The following is a 24884-nucleotide window of genomic DNA, read 5'->3' as shown; positions in this document are numbered from 1 at the left end:
CCTCTTGAGTAGCTAGTGTGAAATGAGTGAGCATACCATTGTACCCAAGGTTTCTGTACACCTCTGGCTGTATCTCTGGTCAGATGTGTCTCCACCAGGACCACAATATGGGGATGACATCGCCTGATTTGAGAGAACACCTTAATTTTCTTCCGGGGTGTCTTAATGCCCCGTATGTTCCATGTCATACATATCAACTCAGACCCCATACCCAGTCATTAAAAAAAAATTGGTGTGCACTGATGGTGAGAGAAAACCACTTATTACGCATGGGAGGTCATAAAGGCTTTGGTGGCGGCTCTTACCCAAATACCTACTAAAACTGATTAAATCTAACAAGATAGAAAAACAACAACTTAACAAAAAACGAATAATCCAGGAGCATAGAATAACACTCCCGTCTTCAAATAAACCTGGGGATACCCCCGCTGATTCCAGCGTCCGGTATTGTTGGTACGTTGAGCGGTCACAGGGAGAGCTCCAATTCAGCAATTAAATAACCGTTGATCAGCCGAAAACACATCAGGATTCTATTCCACTAGACATTCCACAGGAACGCAGCCAATCAGCTGCCTCTGACGGGTCAGTGAAAAACAGGGAGGAACCGTTGCTGACAACCCGGAGACGCGCCGGGTATATCATGGAGTAGATAATGTTTTTATCTCTGAGCTGCTTCTTAACATCCACAAATCTTGCCCGTTGTTTCTGGAGTTCAACGGAGAAGTCTGGAAATATCGAGATTGTAGCATCGTTGAGCTTGATGGGACTCTTTTGTCGCGCCAATTGTAGGATAGTATCTCTGTCTTTGCAATTGAGAATACGTGCCAGGAAAGGTCTGGGTGGTGCCCCAGGGGGAAGAGACTTGGTGGGGACTCTATGGGCTCTTTCCACCGAGAACATCGGAGAAAACGCATCTCCCAACGACGACTTAAGCCAATCCTCCAGGAATTTTTCAGGCTGCTGGCCTTCTGTACGTTCCGGTAGGCCTATGATGCGAATATTGTTTCGGCGCATTCTGTTTTCAAGGTCATCAGCCTTTTGTTTCCAGGCATTTGTAGAGCCAGCAACTTTTGCTAACTTGGCCTCCATAGGTTTAATGGTGTCCTCCACCTGAGACACCCTTGTCTCCACTTCCGTCATACGTCCCTTCATGGCTTGCATATCTTGCCTCAGACGTCCCACTTCAGTGTGTACGTCCTCTATTTGTTCAGAGAGGGATGTTCTAGTCAGAGATATAGCCTGCATTAATTGTGCAGATGCTTGTTTAAGAGTTAGTTCATCTTGCTCAGCTTCATCATTATTATCAGAGAGGCGGTTTTTCCCCCGCTGTGCCTGTGAGGAATTATTTCTAAGAGATCTTGCACTGTCTTGAGTATCACTCCTAGCAAATTCTTTGAGCTTGTCAGCTACAGATGTGCTTTTTGTACGCTGCATGTCTGACAGGCAAATGATACAGCAAGGTGGTCCAAATCAGATCTGCAGCAGTGTCCTGCAGGCACAGGGCTGCCGTATATGATTAACGGTGTTTTTATTGAGGGCCTCTATGTCCAGGGGGTACACCAATGTACTGCCAGGAGGTGTAGGCTGAGGGTTTAATGGTAGTCCCTGCAATAGGGAATGTCCAGGGCAGTGGCGGTATCAGCAAGGGGGGCCTATGTAATCTCCAATTGGAGACACAGCTGGCCGAGTTGTGGCTGATTCGGGAGCGCGGGGCTCAATCTTTCAGAGCTCACTCCACGCTGGCCCTTAAACTATGGAGCACCAGTATGTGTTGCTCAGCCGCGCTGCAGTAATGAGGGGCCGCGCCACATCCTCTGCTGTAGGAGCGCGCGCTTTAGTAATGGCCGCCGCTCACAGCCGCCCCCACCGCCGATGTGCTCTCCTCTCCTCGGAGTCCTGCAGTCCTCACCTGCCGGCGCCCGGTGCCTCCTGAAAATCAGGGAGAGATTCCGGCTGCAGGTATCCGCAGCACCGCGTCTCTTGTGGGCAAGGCATCCCCCTGGAAAATGGCACATTCAGGGCCCTCCGCGTTGCCGATCTTCCTCCCTCACCGGCACCTCTCTGTCACCGCCCTAGTCTTCTCCAGAGGCTAGCAGCCTCTGCGTCTCCAGGGGTCTCGGCAGCCGCAGGATTCTAATAGTGTAAGGGGTCTAATAGGCAGGATGGTAGAAGGATATTAGGGAGCTCTCCCAAAGCACGTCTTCTTCCTCTCACTCCATAACCACGCCCCCTTATCTTATGTTTCTTGTTCAAAGGTGGTCGTTTTTCAGCCTTCCTTAACTTGGCCATGCCCCTGAGTATCGCACACTTTGTGCTTTTTGTTACTCCAGTAACATTGCAGCTCCGAAATATGGCAAAACTGGAGGCAAATGGCATCTTGGCAGCTTCACGCTTGATTTTCCTCAATTCATGGGCAGTTATTTTGCGTCTTTTTTGCCCAACACACTTCTTGCGACCCTATTGGCTATTTGCCATGAAACGCTTGATTGTTCGGTGATCACGCTTCAAAAGTTTGGCAATTTCAAGACTGCTTCATCCCTCTGCAAGACATCTCACAATTTTGGACTTTTCAGAGCCCGTCAAATCTCTCTTCTGACCAATTTTGCCAAAGGAAAGGAAGTTGCCTAATAATTAAGCACATATTATATAGGGTTTTGATGTCATTAGACAACACCCCTCCTCATTACAGAGATGCACATCACCTGATTTACTTAATTGGTAGTTGGCTCTCAAGCCAGAACAGCTTGGAGTAGGGCAACAAGTATAAAAAGTATCATGTGATCAAAATACAATTTGCCTAATAATTCTGCACACAGTGTATATCATGAAATAAATTAATGCTCGTATTTATGAAATTCGTATTGGCTCTTCCCTGAATGCCCAGAGTCACAGTTTGAAGATCACTGCTTTAAAGGAAACTTGTCAGATCAGTGAAATCAGAAAAAAGTGTAGTAGGCTAGGGGCTATAATTAGGGCAACATCAAGTACAACATCTGCAAGGAGTTTGTATGTTCTCCCCGTGTTTGCTTGGGTTTCCTCCCACATTCCAAAGACATACTGCAAACTGTAATGCACTGCGGAATAAGTTAGCGCTATATAAAAATAAAGTATTATTAGCAATCTGAGCATGTCTACATATGTCCACGTCATATCTAACACCCAGTGGTGACAGGAGAAAACTGCATTATAATGGCACTGCACCCTGCTTTACAATGAGCAGTCACGACTATTGTTTAATCATGTCCACTGTACAGCTACATACTTACACTAGCTATTGAACCCGTTCTACGCCCGGGTGGTGAGCATTTATATTGGTATATGGTCTCCATCCTGGTATGTGCTGCTCCATCCTGCGTCCCCATCCTGTCATGTGCTGCTCCATCCTGCGTCCCCATCCTGTCATGTGCTGCTCCATCCTGTGCCCCATTCTGTCATGTGCTGCTCCATCCTGCATCCCCATCCTGTCATATGCTGCTCCCATCCTGCGCCCCCGTTCTGTCATGTGCTGCTCCCATCCTGCACCCCCGTTCTGTCATGTGCTGCTCCCATCCTGCGCCTCCATTCTGTCATTTGCTGCTCCCATCCTGTCATGTGCTGCTCCCATCCTGCGCCCCGTTCTGTCATGTGCTGCTCCCATCCTGCGCCCCCGTTCTGTCATGTGCTGCTCCCATCCTGCGCCCCCGTTCTGTCATGTGCTGCTCCCATCCTGCGCCCCTGTTCTGTCATGTGCTGCTCCCATCCTGCGCCCGTTCTGTCATGTGCTGCTGCCATCCTGCGCCCGTTCTGTCATGTGCTGCTGCCATCCTGCGCCCGTTCTGTCATGTGCTGCTCCCATCCTGCGCCTCCATTCTGTCATTTGCTGCTCCCATCCTGTCATGTGCTGCACCCATCCTGCGCCCCCGTTCTGTCATGTGCTGCTCCCATCCTGCGCCCCCGTTCTGTCATGTGCTGCTCCCATCCTGCGCCCCCGTTCTGTCATGTGCTGCTCCCATCCTGCTCCCCTGTTCTGTCATGTGCTGCTCCCATCCTGCGCCTGTTCTGTCATGTGCTGCTGCTATCCTGCGCCCATTCTGTCATGTGCTGCTCCCATCCTGCACCCGTTCTGTCATGTGCTGCTGCCATCCTGCGCCCGTTCTGTCATGTGCTGCTCCCATCCTGCGCCCGTTCTGTCATGTGCTGCTGCCATCCTGCGCCCATTCTGGCATGTGCTGCTGCCATCCTGCGCCCGTTCTGTCATGTGCTGCTCCCATCCTGCTCCCCTGTTCTGTCATGTGCTGCTCCCATCCTGCGCCCGTTCTGTCATGTGCTGCTGACATCCTGCGCCCGTTCTGTCATGTGCTGCTCCCATCCTGCGCCCGTTCTGTCATGTGCTGCTGCCATTCTGCGCCCGTTCTGTCATGTGCTGCTGCCATCCTGCGCCCGTTCTGTCATGTGCTGCTGCCATCCTGCGCCCGCTCTGTCATGTGCTGCTCCCATCCTACGCCACCATTGTATTATATGCCCCCCATAAGACGCTCCAGTGTGTATGCCCCCATATGCTGCTGCCATATAAAAAAAAAAAATATACCATACTCACCTATCGTCCGGCTCCACTGCAGGTGTGTCTTCAAGAAAATGGCGCCGGAAAGCGCGGACTGCGCAGGCGTCGATTCCGGCAGCAGGAATCGGCGCCTGCGCAGTCCGCGCTTTCCGGCGCCATTTTCTTGAAGACACACCTGCAGTGGAGCCGGAGTGTGTCTTCAAGAAAATGGCGGCGGAAAGCGCGGACTGCGCAGGCGCCGATTCCTGCTGCCGGAATCGACGCCTGCGCAGTCCGCGCTTTCCGGCGCCATTTTCTTGAAGAAACACTCCGGCTCCTCTGCCTGTGACTGGTAAGTCAGAGGGCGGCGCCGGTGCGCATTAAGCGCGTCATCGCGCCCTCTGAACTGTCACAGCAGAGGAGCCGGGAGACGGAGCCGCACGCAGCGCTGGAACGGGGAAAGGGGAATATACTTACCCTCCTGGCGGTCCCTGACTCTCCGGTGGAGATCGCGGTATGCGTTCAGTGCTTACGCATACCGCAATCTCCTGGGAGCGTCACTCTGTGGGGGCCAGACTGCGCCGGCGCTTGCGCCTGCGCAGTCTATAAAGGCTTCGGACAGAGTGACGCTCCCAGCGTTATATTATAGATAATGTAGCTAAAACAAAGGGAAATGTATGGGTACATCCATAGAGGGCACGATCCTGTATGCCTTAAATAGTAAGTTATTCCCTTCTGATCCCGAGTGTCAGTTGACTGGATCCACATTCAGAGCAAGAATTTTATTAGTGATGAGCGAGTGTACTGGTTGCTCGGGATTTCCCGAGCACGCTCGGGTGATCTCCGAGTATTTGTTAATGTTCGGAGATTTAGTTTTTGTTGATGTAACTGAATGATTTACAGCTACTAGCCAGCCTGAGTACATGTGGGGGTTGGCTGGTTGCTAGGGAATCCCCACATGTAATCAAGCAGTCTAGTAGTCGCAAATCATGCAGCTGCTGCAAGGAAAACTAAATCTCCGAACACTAACAAATACCCGGAGACCACCCGATCATGCTCGGGAAAATACGAGCAACAAGTACACTCGCTCATCACTAAATTTTATACATTTACATATTAATAATTTGTATTTTTTTTCTCTTCTACAAAAGCATCTAAGCCCTTTTTGAAATCATGGTTCCTGCTGTAACCAGCTCCTGGGGTCGGCTGTTTCACAGATAAATAGTTCTCATAGTAAAGAAGCCTTGCCTCCTAAGAAGATTGAACCATTCTCCTGGTGGAGGGAGTGCCCTCTTGTCTTTTGAGAGGGGGTTATAATGAAACAGCTTTTGACCATATTTTTGTATGGGCTATTTATGTGCTTCCTTTAATCTTTCCTCATAGCTAAGATCCTCCATGCCCCTTATCAGTTTTGTGGGTCTGCTTTGTTCTTTTTCTAACTCCAGAGAATTCTCTCTATGAACTGGTGCCCAGAACTGAACTGCATATCCAAGATTAATAATAATATTTATATAGTGCCAACATATTCCACAGTGCTTTACAGACATTATCATCGCTATCCCCAATGGGGCTTATAATCTAAATTCCCTATCAGTATGTCTTTGGGTTAGGTTACACTAACAATTTGGATAGTTGTTGGATTACATCCTTGTCCGTGAGTCCATGCCTTTTTTAATACATGACAATACCTTGCTGGCATTAGAAGCCACTAATTAAATTGAATGTTTTTATTTAGAAATACACCCAGATCTTTCTCTACAAGTGACTCTCCTAGTTTTACTACCTCTAGAACATATGATGCCCTCTGGATATTAATGCCGACATGCACAACTTCACATTTCTTCACATTGAACTTCATTTACCAAACGGATGCCCAGACACTCAATTTTTCCAAGTCAGCTTTTAATTTATCAACATCTTGACAACTTTCTTAATAAAACCAACCTGATTATCAATTATAATGATATTTTGTAATACATGCTTCTGTATGAAGTAACATACAGGTCCATCAAACTTATTTCCAACAATGGTTGTTAAGCTTACTGGTCTATAATTATATGAGAAAGACCTAGAGACCATTTTGAATACTGGTACCACATTAGCTTTGTGTCAGTAACACAGCACAGCACCAGTCCCTAGAAAGTCCCCAAAAATTATGTGTTGGGGCACAGCACAGCGATAACTTAGCTAAATTCCTTAAGAATTCCTGGATGCAGCCAATCTGGGCCCGCAGCTTTATTCATACTGATTTTATATAACTTAGTGTTATGCGCAGGAGTTAATCTACTCGGTAATGACTCTCGCTGAACCAGCAAATGTGCCGTTACATACGCACTTAGCATAAGCTGGGCCAGCTCCAGGTTTTCGTAAGTCCCGGGTGAAAGAGTATCAGTGGGCCTCTTTATCACATACCATGATTCATGATGCACAGAGAATAAATATAGGTATAGTACAACACCAAAGATTTCACTTACTTCTTACAGTGATATCTATAGTACATTTTGCAATAGCTCAGAAACCAGTGAATCCTTGCAGTGCTCAGTGCATGCTCTGTGGGAATTCAAAAGTCTGCAGTCACACAGAGTGACTGCAGACTTTTCATTTAGACCGGACAGTAAATTCCTCCATTCAGTATTATGGCCCCCACATAGTCCTCCATACAGTATTATTGACCCTGCATAGTCCTCCATACAGTATTATCGGCTCTACATAGTCCATAGTCCTCCGTACAGTATTATTGGCACCACATAGTCCTCCATACAGTATTATTGGCACAACACAGTCCTCCATAGAGTATTATCGACACCACGTAGTCCTCCATATAGTATTATTGGCACCATATAGTCCTCCATACAGTATTATTGGCATCACATAGTCCTCCATTCAGTTTTATGGGCACCACATAGTCCTCCATAAAGTGTCATGGGCACTGCCTAGCGCTCCATGCAGTATTATGGGCCCCACATAGTTCTCCATACAGTATTATGGCAACCACATAGTGTTCCAAACAGTATTATTGGCACCACATAGTCCTCCATATAGTATTAGGGGCACCACATAGTCCTCAATACAATATTATGGGCACCACATAGTCCACCATACAGTATTATGGGCACCACATAGTCCTCCATACAGTATTATGGGCACCACATAGTCCTTCATGCAGTATAATGGGCACCACATAGTCCTTCATACAGTATAATGGGCACCACATAGTACACCATACAGTATTATGGGCACCGCAAAGTCCTCCATACAGTATTATGGGCACCACATAGTCTTTCATACAGTATAATGGGCACCACATAGTCCTTCATACAGTATTATGGGCACCACATAGTCCTCCATATTGTATAATGGGCACCACTTAGTCCACCATACAGTATTATGGGCACCGCATAGTCCTCCAAAAAGTATTATGGGCACCGCATAGTCCTCCATACAGTATTATGGCCATTACATAGTGCTCCATGCATTATTATGGGCACCGTATAGTCCTCCATACAGTATAATGGGCACCACATAGTCCATCATACAGTATAATGGGCACCATGTAGTTCACCATACAGTATTATGGGCACCGCATAGTCCTCCAAAAAGTATTATGGGCACCGCATAGTCCTCCATACAGTATTATGGCCATCACATAGTGCTCCATACATTATTATGGGCACCGTATAGTCCTCCATACAGTATAATGGGCACCACATAGTCCATCATACAGTATAATGGGCACCATGTAGTTCACCATACAGTATTATGGGCACCGCATAGTCCTCCAAAAAGTATTATGGGCACCGCATAGTCCTCCATACAGTATTATGGCCATCACATAGTGCTCCATATAGTATTATGGGCACAACACAGTCCTCCATACAGTATTATGGGCACTGCATAGTCCTCCATACAGTATTATGGGCACTGCATAGTCCTCCATACAGTATTATGGCCACCACATAGTCCTCCATACAGTATTATGGCCACCACATAGTTCTCCATACAGTATTATGGCCACCACATAGTGCTCCATACAGCATTATGGGCACCAAATAATCCTCCATAGAGTATTTTGGGCACCAGAGTCCTCAATACAGTTTTATGGGCACCACAAAGTCCTCCATACAGTATTATGGGCACCACATAGTCCTCCATACAGTATTATGGGCACCGCATAATCCTTCATACAGTATATTGGGCCCACATAGTCCTTCATACAATATGATGGGCCCAATATAATGCTCCATCCAGTATAATGGCCCCATATATTGATCCATATGGTATATAATGGACCCATATATTGCTTCATAAGGTATAATGGCTCCATACATTGCTCCAAGCAGAATAATGGGCCCCATGTAATGCTTCATACAGTATAATGGGCCCCATATACAGTTGTGGCCAAAAGTATTGACACCCCTGCAATTCTGTCAGAAAATACTCAGCTTCTGTTTGCAATCATTTTCAGGAAGAAACTGTGTATTATCTGACAGAATTGCAGGGGTGTCAATACTTTTGGCCACAACTGTATAACTCCATACAGAATAATGGGCCCCATATATTGCTCCATACAGTATAATGGCCCCATCTAATGCTCAATGCTCCATACAGTAAAATGGGCCCCATATAATACTCCATACATAATAAATAATCAAATACTCACCTCTCTCCGTTCCCCGCTGCTCCGGTCTCTTCAGCATTTTTTGAATCTTTGTACTGTTCAGCACAGAGGGCATGCTGTAGTGATGTCATCACCTCTGCCTTTCGTAAGTCACAGAGAGTCAGAAGATGCTGAAAAGACCAGAGCAGCGGGAAACAGGAAAGGTTAATATTTGAGAATTTGGGGTTGTGCCAGTCCCCTGACTCACGGACGCCATAGTGTGCCTATGTCCCTGACGATGAGAGGGCCTTCTGTCCGTCCAGGACCCCAGCACTTGCCCAGGTGCGCTGGGTGGTGACGCCGGTTATGAACGCAAGCCACCAATGCGAAGCATCTCCTTAAGGGATGAGATATTCTTCACCCACTCCAGATAAGGAGGGGGGCTTTACAGAGCTCTACCCAGTCTGCTGGCACTGGATAGCTGGCGTCTGGTGACGTGGACGATGTTAGAGTCAGGATACCATAGTAAATAATAAGCTAGCAGCATTAAACAAAAACAAAAAGAAAAGAGGAACCCAAAGACAATAGCTAAGGAAGAAGAAATGGAAAAGACCATAAGCAACTGCTGAGAAGTAACCTGAACGTCTACCAGAAAGTACTCACCCACTGCTGCACAACTGAATAAACAGCACTGGACCGGATCGGAGCAGGCTTTAAATAGCCAGCCCAACGCTAAAGATAAAATTCAGGTGATGTATTCCTCCCAGTCATGTCCATGGAGCCACTCTCTGCTCACCTGAACAGCAGGGTGCACACATTTCCACCATTGGCTTACACCAGACAAGGCAGCATCCTGCGTTGCCTGGCATTCGGGAGACACAGCGTCCCTTGCCTCCCACAAGTAAGAAGCGTAGCATCCGACGTTCCCACATTATTATTATTTATATAGCATCATTGATTCCATGGTGCTGTACATGAGAAGGGGTTACTTACAAACTACAGATATCACTTACAGTAAACAAACTAACAATGACAGACTGATACAGAGAGGCGAGGACCCTGCCCTTGTAGGCTTACATTCTACAGGATGGTGGGGAAGGAGACAGAAATTTGGGGGGTTGCAGCAGCTCCGGTGTTGGTGAGGCAGTAGCTCCGGCAGTGGTGAGGAGGCAGCGGGTCATTGCAGGCTGTAAGCTTTCTTGAAGAGGTGAGTTTTCAGGTTCTGTTTGAAGGATCCGAATGTGATTGATAGTCAAACGTGTTGTGGCACGGAATTCCAGAGGATGGGGGATATTTGGGAGAAGTCTTGGAGGCGATTAGGTGAGGAGCGAATAAGTGTGGAGGAGAGAAGGAGGTCTTGGGAGGACCAGAGGTTATGTGAGGAAAGATATTGGGAGATTAGTTCAGAGATGTATGGAGGAGACATAAGCTTTGTAGGTCAGAATTAGTAATTTGAACTCGATACGCTGAGGGAATGGGAGCCAGTGAAGAGATCTTCAGAGGAGAGAAGCGGAGGAGTAGCGAGGAGAGAGATGAATTAGTCGGGCAGCAGAGTTAAGGATGGACTGTAGAGGTGCGAGAGTGTTAGCAGGGAAGCCGCAGAAAAGGATGTTGCAGTAGTCAAGGCGGGAGATGATGAGGGCATGCACAAGCATTTTAGTAGATTGAGTGTTGAGAAAAGGATGGATTCTGGAAATATTTTTGAGCTGAAGGCGACAGGGGGTGGAAAGAGCTTGGATGTGTGGTTTAAAGGACAGGGCACAGTCAAGGGTTACTCCGAGGCAGCGGACTTCAAGTACGGGGGAAAGCGTGATGTCATTTATTGTATAGCTTAATCAGGTAAGGAAGATCTGTGAGATGGAGGAAAAATGGTGAGTTCAGATCACACACCATTTCCACACACCATGTATAATTGCCCCATCCAAGTTCCACCCCAGTACGGTCAGACAGGTGGAGCAGTCTGGAAACTGGAGGAGGATGGTTGCATCCACGCCAGGTATTCCTAACACTTAGCTTGAACCATATCTAAATTTAGCCAATTGATTATAGCAGTTGTTACTAAGAGCACAGACAGAAGTGTTCAGTATAGAGTACATGTTCAACCTAAAACTAGCCTTAAAAGCGATTAAAAAAGGTTATGAACCTCAAATTAGCACAATAAAAACTTCAACTCATTCTGCAAATAAGAAGCTCAAAGGCTCTGGAAAAGCAACATGGCTCCTCCCTAAATAAAATCCAGTGAAATCTACTCTTACAAATCCAAATTGCCCGCTCCATTCTGAGCCGCACAAGTGTGCCTAAAATGCAGTTATCCGCCACATATATGGTAAAGGTGGGAAGGACCTATTTAACCCCTTCATGACATTGGACATACCGATATGTCATGGTCAGAAAGGAGAGCTCTGCCAGCGCAATCACCGCTGGGAATTCTGCTTACGTGATAGCCGAGCTCCGGCTTTCACAGCCAGGAGCAGTGCCTGACCAACCCCGGCTGTTTAACTCCCTAAATGTTGCGATCGATATCGCAGCATTTAGGAGGCTAGGAGAGGGCACCCTCTACTGCCTCATCGGCACCCCTGTGACATCGCGAGGGCCTGATAGTTGTCATGGCAACCCAATGTCATCGTGATGACCTCTGGGTCTGCTAGCGTCTGTGACGTGTGTATAGCATGTCATGAGCATGGTCTAAGAGGTTTCTGTCTGTGGAATACTGACATTTATAATGCATTTTAACAGGGATCATAGTAATGAAAATTAAAGTCCCATAGAGGGACTAATTTAAAAAATATAGAAAAATTTAAAAATACTCAAAAAAACAAAACACAATAATAAAAAATATTGAAGATAAAAAGTTATACCCATAAATACATACAGTATATTTATGTAAAAAAAAGTACACATATTTGATATATCGCCTGATCTGGAATGACCTAATCTATAAAACTGTCACACTAGTTAACCCCTTCAGTGAACACTGCAAAAAATAAATTAAAAACGTGGAAAAAAAAACTATGCTTCATCATATTCCTGAACAAAAAGTGGAATAGTTTTTCATAAAATAGTTTTTATTGTGTAAAAGAGGCAAAATATACAAACAAAGAAGTTTTTGGTTTTTGTTCATTTTGCCTCCCAAAAATTGGAATAGAAAGCGATCAAAAATGTCATGTGTGCAAAAATGGTACCAATGTAAACATAGACTCATCCCGCAAAAAACAAGTTCTTGCATGACTCTGTCAGCAGAAATATAGAACAGTTATGGCTCTCAAAATATAGTGAAGCAAAACTTGTTTTTGCAAAAAAAACATCTTTTAGTGTGTGGCAGCAACCAAACATAAAAAACCTGATGTAAACCTGGTATCGCTGAACTCTCACCAACCTGAAGAATAAAGTAGTCTAATCCCTCATACCGCACAAGGAACGGTATAAAAAATAAATAAGAACAATTTTTCACCTGCTGCTGAATTGTTAATTCTGCCTCTCAAAGATCGCAGTAAGGTTCGGCTCACATTTATCCTGCACTCTATGCTGAGCGCTTACACTTGGGTTTCTGTGTAAATATCTGAAATATGTGATTCTGACAGGACCTTCATGCAGAAGATTCCCTATAATGAGGCAGATGGAGGCACCTTGAACTCTGTCTGGCCTATGACCTGGCACTGTCCATTTTTTTAAGCATGCACAAAAGCTAAATTGGGGCTAAAACAACATTTTAGTGGTAAAAATGTAATTATTCTTTCTTCACCAGTCAATGATATAATATTCTGTGAGACACATGGGGTGTCAACAAGCTCACTGCCCCACTAGAAGAATTCATTAGGGGGTGTAGCTTGTAAAATGGAATCACTCATGGGAGAAGGCTCCGCTGTTTTGGCACCTCAAAGCCACTTACATAAAGTACAATGTGTTATGAATAAAAAAAATTATCTCCGAATCTCTGAGATTTGTTGAAGTACATAAAGTGACACGTCAGATTTTAAAAAAGTGTGGTTTGGTTGCGAAAGTTGGTTGCCGACAAGGGGTTAAATCATCGTCTCATGACAAATGAACTGATTGTAAGTTTCTTTGAAGTTGATTCAAATTTGACTATGATAGAAACACATGACAGCAGGATGACCTGAATACAGTTCACAGGGAAGAACCTCTGCCTAAAACAAGATGTTTCCTTCTAAAATTAAAATAAATAGAAATACAAAAAGCCCCCATCTACTAATATATGCAGTCTTTGCCAAAATTGTAAACTTGCTCACCCACTTCCTGAGGCTATGTGGCATCACCTAGGAGTGGCACCCAAATGCTACCTTCTAAAGGCTGGAGGGGGCAATCTTTCCAAACGAAACAGTTCCAAACAACATAAGCAAATTATCCAATTTTTATGTGCTGTCTATTGACACTTTTGTACAAATGACCTCTACAATAAAACAGGAAAATGTCAATTTTTGTGTGTATGTATATTATGAAATTCATGCTCGTTCTGACTTTTGTGTGCTACGATTTTACTCTAATTATGTTTTGATTTTCATCCCCACTGTCCTTCGTTTTTCTATTGACTGTCTTCATGTAACATACAGTATATGAGGCAGATTGTCTTGTTCACCCAGACTAGACAGACCTGGAAAATTTGCCCTAGAGCTCATTGCCAACCTCCATCCTGTGATCATCATTCTGTCACAAGGTTTTCATGTGAACTCAGGGCTCTTTCAGAAGTTTCTGTTTGTCTGTGTAATCCTGAAAAAAGCTAATCAGTTTCCTGTAAATTGCAGTACTGCTTTTGGTACAGAAATATATGTAGAAATGCAAAACATGTGGGGAATTTATTTGTAAAGCATGGCCTAAAAATTCCCTTTGTAACACCTGATGAATCTGAAACTTCAAGGTTCTAGAAGACGGAGGTTAGGGTGAAAAAACAACTGTTACATTCACTTACAGTACACAGTAAATTAAAAAGATTCTGCGCACAGTTCGTGGACTTAAAGGTCCTACCTAATGTAATCATTGATGATTATGGCAAGCGAAAAGGTTTTTTTTTTCGGACGAACAAAGTAAATTTTAATTAATAGATTTTGGAATAATAAAGTTTCTTAATTGGATGTGTTTAAATAAAATGTCCCTGTGCTGAGATAATCTTATAAATGTGTTCTTGCTGTGTACTGTGTAATGGCTGTGAAGACATACAAGAGCACCAAAAATTGGATTAACAAGACCACCAAGCCAAAGATTTAAGCTAAAAGAATCTTTTTTTATTATTATTTAAATTATAATAATTCATCATCCATACAAATAGGCCTAAAAAGGAGGAAAAATAAAATAGGGGAACAGTCCAAAACAGAACATAGCTGTGTCTGACTGTACAGGAACATACCAGAGCTCCTGGGCAGGGGATGACGCAAAAGAAACATAACAATTATTTTTATTCCAAAATCTATTGATTTAAGTGTAGTTAGTTCTTGGGAAAAAAATGCTTTTGTCTGACTGTTTGGATATTCAACTGATCCATTTAATCACTGGGTTACTTTTTATACATTAGGCACAACGGAAGGGATCAGGCAAGAGAAAAAAAAATGCCATAAAAATGGAATACATTGCATTGCCAATTTTTATTCTATGTGTTTTCTAGCAAAATGCACCAATCATAATGCAGCATGTGCTCTATCAGGATCAAACTGTCACTATTTTCTACTTCATAAATTCATGTATACTTGAGATGATATTAACAAGTCCATATTGATATATCATATCCCTATAAGAAGATTAGAAAGATTAGAATATAATTTATGTCAATACACAAGGTACTTTTATACTGTGAATAATGTTTTTATCCAACTCATCCCCCTCAAGTTACAAAGTATTCTTCTGACCCCAAAATTGCTTAGTTTATAGTGACTATTTCCAAATTTTACACCACTTTTGCACTTGCACGAACAAAGCTAGAATAATCGAAGCACTGAAGCAATTTGACCAGAGCCGTGTTTTACCCCATACTCATTTCCAGAACTGGACAATAATGTCTTTTTACTAACACTGGACAGATTTTTGCTGAATAACTATCTTTGTTCACATAAGATCTTTCCGTTTTCCACAAACAATAAAGCTTTCTGTTCGGTGATGAGCAGTGCTTTTTTTCTGCTTAAAAGCAATTTTTTTTCCAATAGAATTTTTTACCTCTTATATCATCCCTCTGTTCTCGGGAAATTACAATGAACAAAGAAGACTAGTGTAATTGTGATTACTGAGTGGGCAAAAAAAAGATTTAAAAAATGGATATGCATGAAAAACCATAATACAGGAAAATGAAAAATGAGATTTTCCAGTAAAGAATCATTTCAGATAAATCATCCAGTTAGTTATCTCTGGATGGACACACAGCATTTCCCCATTTCAATGGGAATTTGGGGAATTAAAATCTTTATTAATTTTTCTTGAAGCCTCAAGATTTGAGAACAAAGTATTGGAGAAAAAGATCCAAGCTTCAGTTAACTTGCCATAACTGAGACAGTAAATTAGACACGGCCTGGAGTATCGTGAGAACATGTCATCAACATTAAAAGTGTAGAAAATATACGGCACTTTATACACTTTACAGATCTTCAAATACTATGAACCGTAGGAGTGACAGCCCTCGAGAGACAAAAGCCGCTCATAGAGATTAGGCCATTATGAGCCGAAATCAACAATTTCAGCTAGATCTGCCAACAGTTGGCCATCTTTTGCCATTTTTTAAAGAAACAACCACTATGTTTGTTTTTTCTTCAATTATGTTCAGTTTAAAGTTCACAGTGTAAACAGATCATTGCGGTCAATCAAGGAATATGATCTGACAAATGAGTGTTTCTTGCACCTGTAACTAATGATTATCTGCACATTATTAGAAATGTTTGGAAACCATGATTATTTGTGGAAAAGAAGAACACAATATGCTCCAGTGAATACCACATCAATAATAGTTTAACAAAAAAAAACTGTTATTGTGATATTAGGTTTACAGAAAATAACGCAAATGGGTGATGAGAAGAAATGTTTAGTCATAGTTCCCGAAAATTAGCCACACATTAAGGGGGCTGTCATTTACAAAAAAGCTATTTAACAACAGATATAGTGGTAATCTGCAATAAAAAAGTGTTTTATTAATGTTTGGCTGTGTAACTTGAAGAGTAAACAGGGAAAACATAATGCTTTATTCTCCCTGCAGCCGCTCACTTCCAGTCATCATGGCGATGCAAGGGGCTGTAACAATCACAGTGTGTAGTGAGTGCACTGTTACCACTGCCCCTTATACACCTCGACTGACAGTTTACTCTGCAGCTGTCAGTCATTATGCAGGGTGAGTGATTACAGTGTGCTCACTATGTGACTGTTACAACTCGTAGCACCACCCCTATGACTGACAGCAAGCAGCTGCAGGGAAAATTACATTTTCTCCCTTTAGCCACTCTTCCAGTTAAGGCTCATTCAGATCAGCATATAAACGGTCCTTTTTCTGTCTGTATGCAAAACGGGTAGCGTAAGGACAGCACACAGACCACTGCAAGCAAAAAATCTCAGCATGATCTACTTTGATCCAAATTTCAGATGAGACTCGCTCATAATAGTCAATGGGTGCATAAAAACTGATTACATACACGGTATCATCCAGATGTAATGTGTTTTTTATGGATCCAGTACAATCTATATACATAATTGTCTAAGGGGTACTTCCGTCTGTCTGTCTGTCCTTCTGTCATGGTTATTCGTTCGCTGATTGGTCTCGGCAGCTGCCTGTCATGGCTGCCGCGACCAATCAGCAACGGCCACAGTCCGATTAGTCCCTCCCCATCTCCCCTGCACTCACTGCCCGGCGCCCGCTCCGTAATCCCCTCCACTCACCGCTCACACAGGGTTAATGGCAGCAGTAATGGCCCGCGGTGTAACGTAGTCCGTTACCGCTGCTATTAACCCTGTGTGTCCCCAACTATTTACTATTGATGCTGCCTAGGCAGCATCAATAGTAAAAATATGTCATGTTAAAAATAATAATAAAAAAACCCCAAACCTGCTATACTCACCCTCCGCCGCCTTTCCCGCTCCTTGCCACGCTCCCGGGACCGCTCCATTGCAAGCGCCAGCTTCCGGTCCCGTCCCTGGGCTGATGTGCGACAAGGACCTGCCGTGACGTCACGGTCATGTGACCGCGACGTCATCATAGGTCCTGCTCACACCAGCCCTGGGACCGCAAGCTGCCGCTTGCAATGGAGCGATCCAGGGAGCGTGGCGAGGAGCGGGAAAGGCGGCGGATGGTAAGTATAGCAGGACTTCAACGGGCTATAGGTGAGTATATGTTTTTTTTAAACTCTCTATACTACGTGGCTCTGTGGTGGGCAATATACTACGTGGCTCTGCTATATACTACGTGGCTGGGAAATATACTACGTGACTGGGCAATATACTACATGACTGGGCAATATACTACGTGACTGGGCAATATACTATGTGGCCGGGCAATAGACTACGTGGCCGGGCAATATACTACGTCACTGGGCAATATACTACGTCACTGGGCAATATACTACGTGGCTGGCTAATATACTGCATGGCTGGGCAATATACTATGTGACTGGGCAAAATACTATGTGACTGGGCAATATACTACGTGGTTGGGCAATATACTACGTGGCTGGGCAATATACTACGTCACTGGCCAATATACTACGTCGCTGGGCAATATACTACGTGGGCTGGGCAATATACTACGTGGCTGGACAATATACTCTGTGACTGGGCAATATACTACGTGGGCTGTTCAATATACTACGTGGCTGGGCTATATAATACGTGGCTGGACAATATACTCCGTGACTGGGCAATATACTACGTGGGCTGTGCAATATACTACGTGGCTGGCCAATATACTACGTCACTGGGCAATATACTACGTGTCTGGGCAATATACTACGTGTCTGGGCAATATACTACGTGGCTGGGCAATATACTACGTGGCTGGGCAATATACTAAGTGGCTGGGCAATATTCTAGAATACCCGATGCGTTAGAATCTGGCCACCATCTAGTTATCAACATAAGAAGCTGTATTTGACATTTTATTAAATTGTGTGTGTAAAAACTGGATGCTATACGAATATAAAAAATGGACATATGGATGGCAGTACTGCTAAAAAAAATTGCCTTGTTTTTTTCTGGATATAAAACATGATTTTGCACATGCTTGTCATAACCTGGCCTTATGCTGGCAAGCATGATTAAAATGCTATTTACCTGCAGATTAGCACTAAATCAGCAGGTAACTAGCATTTAAGTACGAGACAGGTTCCCTTTACGCCAACAGCAGGAAATGTTATAAAATAAAAAACAACCAATACTTACCTGTTAACTCCCTTACCTCTTTAGCCCTAATAGCAATGACGTGCCATACAGCCACAAGTCGTCTGCAGCCCATCACTGGAACAGATGCTGCCATACACAGCACAAGACTGTTGGGGAGAGCCCATGGCAGCAGTGGTCACATGTATCTACAACATGGGACCACCAGAGAATTTTAGGGAGTGGAAGGAGCTTTAACGGTTGTGTGTTTGTGTTTCTCTACAGAATTGTTCTGTACATATTCATGATGTGCACTCATTCAAGTCTTTTGGCCTACACTGTACCGCTGCATACCAACTTTATACCCGTAGACCACATCGAAACTAAGGGCATTTTTGCGAAATAGCTTCTAAAAGAGATAATCCGTAGCATCAAGCGATCCCTTTCACTGTTGGCTTTAGAAGTCTGATGGGAAATATAAAGATTATTATGTAAGTGACTGCAGAGACCTAATATTCACTTGTCTATGTCTGTTTACAGGGAAGCAATAAGTCGTCTCTGTGAGGCCGTCCCTTGTGCGAAAGGAGCTGCCAAGAAACGAAAAGTAATTATCAGTTTGTACATAAGTATTATTTGCTCATATAGTACGTAGTGCCTCTAGTGTTCACATAAGAGGGAGGAACAATGTTATATATACAAAAATCTGTAAAGATCACGTTCACTGATTCAGTAATGCAGTTCTTTCATGTTTGGCTTATTAACCATTATTTTTTGCTATTTTATTAAACGTCCATTACTTACCGTAATTTTTTGGGGAGATGAACACACTATTAAAAATATGGTATGCATATCTTGAAATACCTCCTGTGCCAACGCAATTCCAGCTGAGATGATGGTGACATCAGAGGTGAGTACAAGCGTTATTATTTTAATGGCAAACATTTAGGATGAGTAGGGGTTGTCCTAGTAGACTACAACTCCTTTAATCCACACAAGCAGAGGGGAACCACATTTTTGAATTGTGGAATATGATCTGAAGGCATTTTTTTCAAGCTTTATTTGACCACGTGTGCAATATTGAGTTAAAAGTAATAAAGGAGCCTTAGTAATAAATTATGTGATAAATGGTCTGTGGAGAAATAAATTATAAAATACTAGATGGCAGCCCGATTCTAAAGAATCGGGAGTCTAGAATCCATATATACTTTATTTATTCAAATGTAAGAATAATACAATTAATAAATAATAGTAAGAAAGAACAAAAATAATAGGCAGTATATGGAGAAAACACCAAACAAAAGTTCAAAATTGGTGTGAAAATGTCACTGAACCACTTCACAACTAAATATATATAGTTTTGGTAAATGGTATTATCATTTTTTTGACGAAATTCGGCAGGAGCTTGAAGAGCAACGTCACTGGGCCCGCCTCCACGCAGTAGAAACTTGCTGTGAGGTAAAAATTCAAAAATCACACCAAAATGGCGGGCGGAGTGTGTCACAGTACGGCACGTTTCTGATTGGTCGCTCGCAGCAGGCGGCAACCAATCAGACACTGGACACTGTTGACGTCACTTATCTCCGGACATTAGCTCCGGACATTAGCTCCGGACATTAGCTCCGGACATTATCTCCGCACATTAGCTCCGGACATTAGCTCCGGACATTAGCTCCGGACAAAGCCACGGAAGTTGGCACAAATTGCAGGAAGTAGTATTCTAGGCAATTAATCTCCGGACATTAGCTCCGGACATTAGCTCCGGACATTAGCTCCGGACAAAGCCACGGAAGTTGGCACAAATTGCAGGAAGTAGTATTCTAGGCAATTATATATTAGATTAGAAGGGTTGTTCACTGCTAGGGCAACCCCTTCTCCTACCCCTGGCTTGTTCTCGATAGAATAAAAAAAGTCTATACTTACCTCCTGTGGCGGTGCCGTTCCCGCGGTGTCGATACTCAGTTTTCCTGAGGCTCTTGTGCGATTTTTGTGATACAGATTATCTACAGCCCTGACTTCCTCTTAATGTTCAATTTGTCCTAAGGTGAGGACAGTTACACTTGGGCTTATTGGGTGCCGAGGTCATGTGTCACAACAACTGCACGGATGCCCCGGGGAGAGCGAGTGCTGAAACTGCAGAAACGGAGACGGCACAGCAGGTGAGTATATGCTTTTTCACTTTATCTGGGCCAAGTGTGGGGAATGAGAAGTTGATCAAGTAGGGCTATTAACTAGTTAAATGCCATTGTCAAACTCTGACAGCGGCATTTAACTAGCACTTCCGGCCATCGGGCTAAAAATGCGCGCATCGCTCCTATGTAGCAGAGCCGATCGAGTTGTGCCAGCTTCTAGCCTCCTATGGAGGCTATTGAAGCATGGCAAAAGTAAAAAAAAGTTTTAAAAAATATGAAAAAAAAAGTTTAAATCAACCCCCTTTCGCCCCATTCAAAATAAAACAATAAAAAAAATCAAACATAAAGTGGAATATATTATATAAAAGTATGTTCACATGATGTATTTTTAAGGTGGGCAAAACGACAAAGTTTTCAAACAGAAACCGCTTCAGAAAATGCTCCTGTTTTTTTCATGAAGCATCTTTTCTATTTTTTTTTTGTTTGTCTACTGAGTGCTGTTTGACCTCTAGCGCTTTTTTGAGCATTTTTGAAGCTTTTTTGTGGCTTCATTTGTATTAGTAATTTCTGTATTTTTTTACCTACTTTTAACAATTAAGAAACCGCTAGTGGTGTTTCAAGTAATGACGATGACAAAACGCACAAAATGAATCCTTTATGTCTTCTGGGCATCTTTTGAGCCCTTCCATTTGACTTATAGTGGAAAGAATGGAGCGTCTTCCAAGTGGAAAACTTCCGAAGAATGGTCAGGTAATTTCTTTTAACCGCTTGGTGTTTTAAGAAAACTAAACTAAAAGCCTGACTGTATGAACAGCAAGTGTTTTTTTACATAGACATGAATATGTTCACTCTTTTGAGTGTTTTCTAATAGCTTTTTCAGGCAGATTTTGGAGTGGCCTAACTCCAAATCTGCTTAAATAAGACATTGTGTGAACATACCCTAAAGGGTTATTTTGCAACTGTTTGGCACTGGCTATGAAATAATACTTTGCTAACTTGTCCAGAAAAACTTTTCCATTTTGTTATAATGAGCTTATTAGAAATTTAAAACTCAGTTAGTTTCATTGCTGCCATTTTACCAAGAACAAGGTTTACAAGGTCAGTTTACAAGTCTGTAAATTTTCCAGCAAGTAATGAAACATAATATCTCAAACATGTGATCTTCAGTCCTTTATCTAAAGCTTCTTTGTTTGCAATGGTTTTAGCAAAGTTATCCTCTCCATGACCAGAACAAGGGAGGAATCTTTAGTGGGAAGTGCACAGTCTTTTAATTAGCAAATTGACATATAATTCACCATCCAAGAAATTTGTCTGGGTTTATGTCACGATTCGCACCGTGACTGTCACCCCTACGTCACAGATTGGGGTGACTTTAAGCCAACAGACGGCTATCACATGTGCAGGGGGCTTATCTTAGTTATCCCTCCACTGCTACACTGTGATGAAAACACACACAAGGCTATTGACTAGTGTTGAGCGATACCGTCCGATACTTGAAAGTATCGGTATCGGATAGTATCGGCCGATACCCGAAAAATATCGGATATCGCCGATACCGATATCCGATACCAATACAAGTCAATGGGACATCAAGTATCGGAATGTATCCTCATGGATCCCAGGGTCTGAAGGAGAGGAAACTCTCCTTCAGGCCCTGGGATCCATATTAAAGTGTAAAATAAAGAATTAAAATAAAAAATATTGTTATATTCACCTCTCCGGCGGCCCCTGGACATCAGCGGGAGGATCCGGCGTCCGGCACGGCTTCTTTCTTCAAAATGCGCGCCTTCAGGACCTGTGGAATGACGTCCCGGCTTCTGATTGGTCGCGTGCCGCCCATGTGACCGCCACGCGACCAATCAGAAGCCGCGACGTCATTCCTCAGGTCCTAGAAGGCGCTCATTCTAGGACTTTAGCTGAGGAATGACGTCGCGGCTTCTGATTGGTCGCGTGGCGGTCACATGGGCGGCACGCGACCAATCAGAAGCTGGGACGTCATTCCACAGGTCCTGAAGGCGCGCATTTTGAAGAAAGAAGCCGTGCCGGACGCCGGATCCTCCCGCTGATGTCCAGGGGCCGCCGGAGAGGTGAATATAACAATATTTTTTATTTTAATTCTTTATTTTACACTTCCGATACCGATACCCGATATCACAAAAATATCGGATCTCGGTATCGGAATTCCGATACCGCAAGTATCGGCCGATACCCGATACTTGCGGTATCGGAATGCTCAACACTACTATTGACCTCTTAGTTTACCGCAGGGGCTTATTTTAGTTATCCCACTGCTCTACAATATAACACGAACTGCAGGGATTTATGTATATCCCGCTTTACAGTTCCGCTTGAGAACTTGCAGCTCTCTGGCACCCCTTACCCTCAGGTCAGATTAGGTACTGCACCTAGGGTAATTAGTCACCAGAAATGCTGCCTGCTATGTACTGGCTATTGGGCACGCTGCAGCGAGGCGATATAACTACTCCCACTCAGGCAGGAACAATAATTATCAATGCCGCTGTCGCTACAACGACTCCCAAAGGCACAGAACAAGGTATGCTGCCATCAGCTACGATTAACGGGACCGAAGCTAACCCAAAACAGTAGCGTAATTCCCTTCAGAAGACTTAGGGTACGTTTTAGAGCAGGAGAATGAATCTAGTATTTTAAATATCTTACTCCATAAAAGAACAGGCAGTGTTTATCAAAAGGTATATAAAGAAGTTACAATATGAGACAAAGTATGTACAAAGGTAATTATAAAATAACAGGGGTTAAATGAGAAATTAACACTTAAATGTGTTCAGATCATTTCAGGCAAAACCAGGCTGGTGGGCGGAGCTCCAAATATCCCAGTTCATCAGGGCTGGCAGTAAGAGCTCCTCAGGTAAGACTGAAGGCTGGGTTAAGTGGAGTCACTTATACCTGAAGCCTGGTGACATCACTAAAGGGGTTGAGTTAACATCGCCCTCCCCTCTCCTCAGCTGTACAGTTTTCTCCAACAATTCTTATAATTCTTGAATTTTCGTTCCCGAACATGTCAGAATCATAACACACCCAGCATTCATCTTATTTTAACATTGGCTTTCTAATGAGACCAAATTTGGGCTAGCTGGGACACACAGTTCCGGAGAAATGTGTACTTTGTACCTGTTCGAATTAGAGGCTCATGCTTACAGTGGTTGACAGATCCGCCGATGCAGATTCGCAACATGGACTTATTATTTTCCTAGCCTATATCGGTGACCCAATATCTTATCATGATAGAACAAAGACCCTCATGGATTTTGGGAGGCTTAGACCAGTTTCAGCTGGTACAATTGTCTATTGCGGCTACCGGTCATAAAAATTCTTTAGGTGGGAGGGAATGAGTAAGTTGCCCAAAATCAGGAATGTGCAGCTAGAAGCAATAAAACCTCTTCTACACACACACACACACACACACACACACACACACACAGAGAGAGAAGGGGGGGGTTTAGCCCACAGCATGGGTGCTAACAGGCAAAGCTACAAAATCATATTACATTTCATACAATATCGTGACAGTTTATAACGAAGGATGTCACCAAATGATACTAAATGAAACAGATAAGCCTCAATGACACAGAGTGTTCTTCGTCATTAAATATACTTATTATGTAAGGGGTACATAATAAATAAATAAAAACACATTTTCTAATATGCACATTAGTAGCTGGGACATTTATATTAAGGTACAACGGTTGATAAAGTGTTTTGGGTGACATAATGTCTGCATTTATGACGCACACTGAAGAACAGCAATACTTTAAGTAAAAAATAGAGAACTGAGAACTTGATTTATAGTTGCGAAAATGGAGACATTTACATCTAAAATGAAATTTTATATGGAATGCTTTTTTTTTTTTACAAAGTTATCTATAATTTCAGGCACGAACGGTCTCTCCACTTTATAATCAAGAACTGAATATCTAAAATGATTTTGACCATATGTGACTTTGCCCATATGTGTTTATGCAGCAGTGCTTACATAGCAATCATGTAGTTTGCAGCAGAAAAATGAGTGTCGTAATTAATATATTGTATAGAGAAGTCATGACGCCCTTTGGGAGCAAATCTACAACCAAGTACAGGTGGGTGGTGCTTCACATACATCAGTATTGGTACCACATTTCTGGGCTAAATTTAATTTTCAAGTTGTTTTCAGGCTTTTGTCTATTTTTAAAATGGTTGTCCAGCCTCAGGGTATAAGTCTTCTGTCAATCTATGTGACTGCAAACTTGTGAATACTCAAAGTGTGTGCACTGCATGAAGTCAGGATTCTGCTGTGCCAGGGGCTGCAGGCACGTGATCGAATATATGTGAT

The 24884-nt window shown here is 43.3% G+C and overlaps 1 protein-coding gene across 1 annotated transcript in view; it reads left to right on the top strand.

Annotated features, from left to right (window-relative positions):
- The window catches only part of SHC4 (SHC adaptor protein 4), a 179730-nt gene that overhangs the window by 87659 nt on the left and 67187 nt on the right, over window positions 1–24884 (top strand). The window contains exon 3 of the mRNA XM_069766036.1: window positions 18948–19011. Coding sequence (XP_069622137.1) covers window positions 18948–19011 — 64 coding nt within the window. The remainder of the gene's footprint in view (window positions 1–18947; window positions 19012–24884) is intronic.

The sequence above is a fragment of the Ranitomeya imitator genome, chromosome 4 (genome assembly GCF_032444005.1).
Source record: "Ranitomeya imitator isolate aRanImi1 chromosome 4, aRanImi1.pri, whole genome shotgun sequence".
NCBI lineage: Eukaryota > Metazoa > Chordata > Amphibia > Anura > Dendrobatidae > Ranitomeya > Ranitomeya imitator.
The sequence above is the reverse complement of the archived record's forward strand: the minus strand, read 5'-3'. Positions and strand labels throughout refer to the sequence as shown.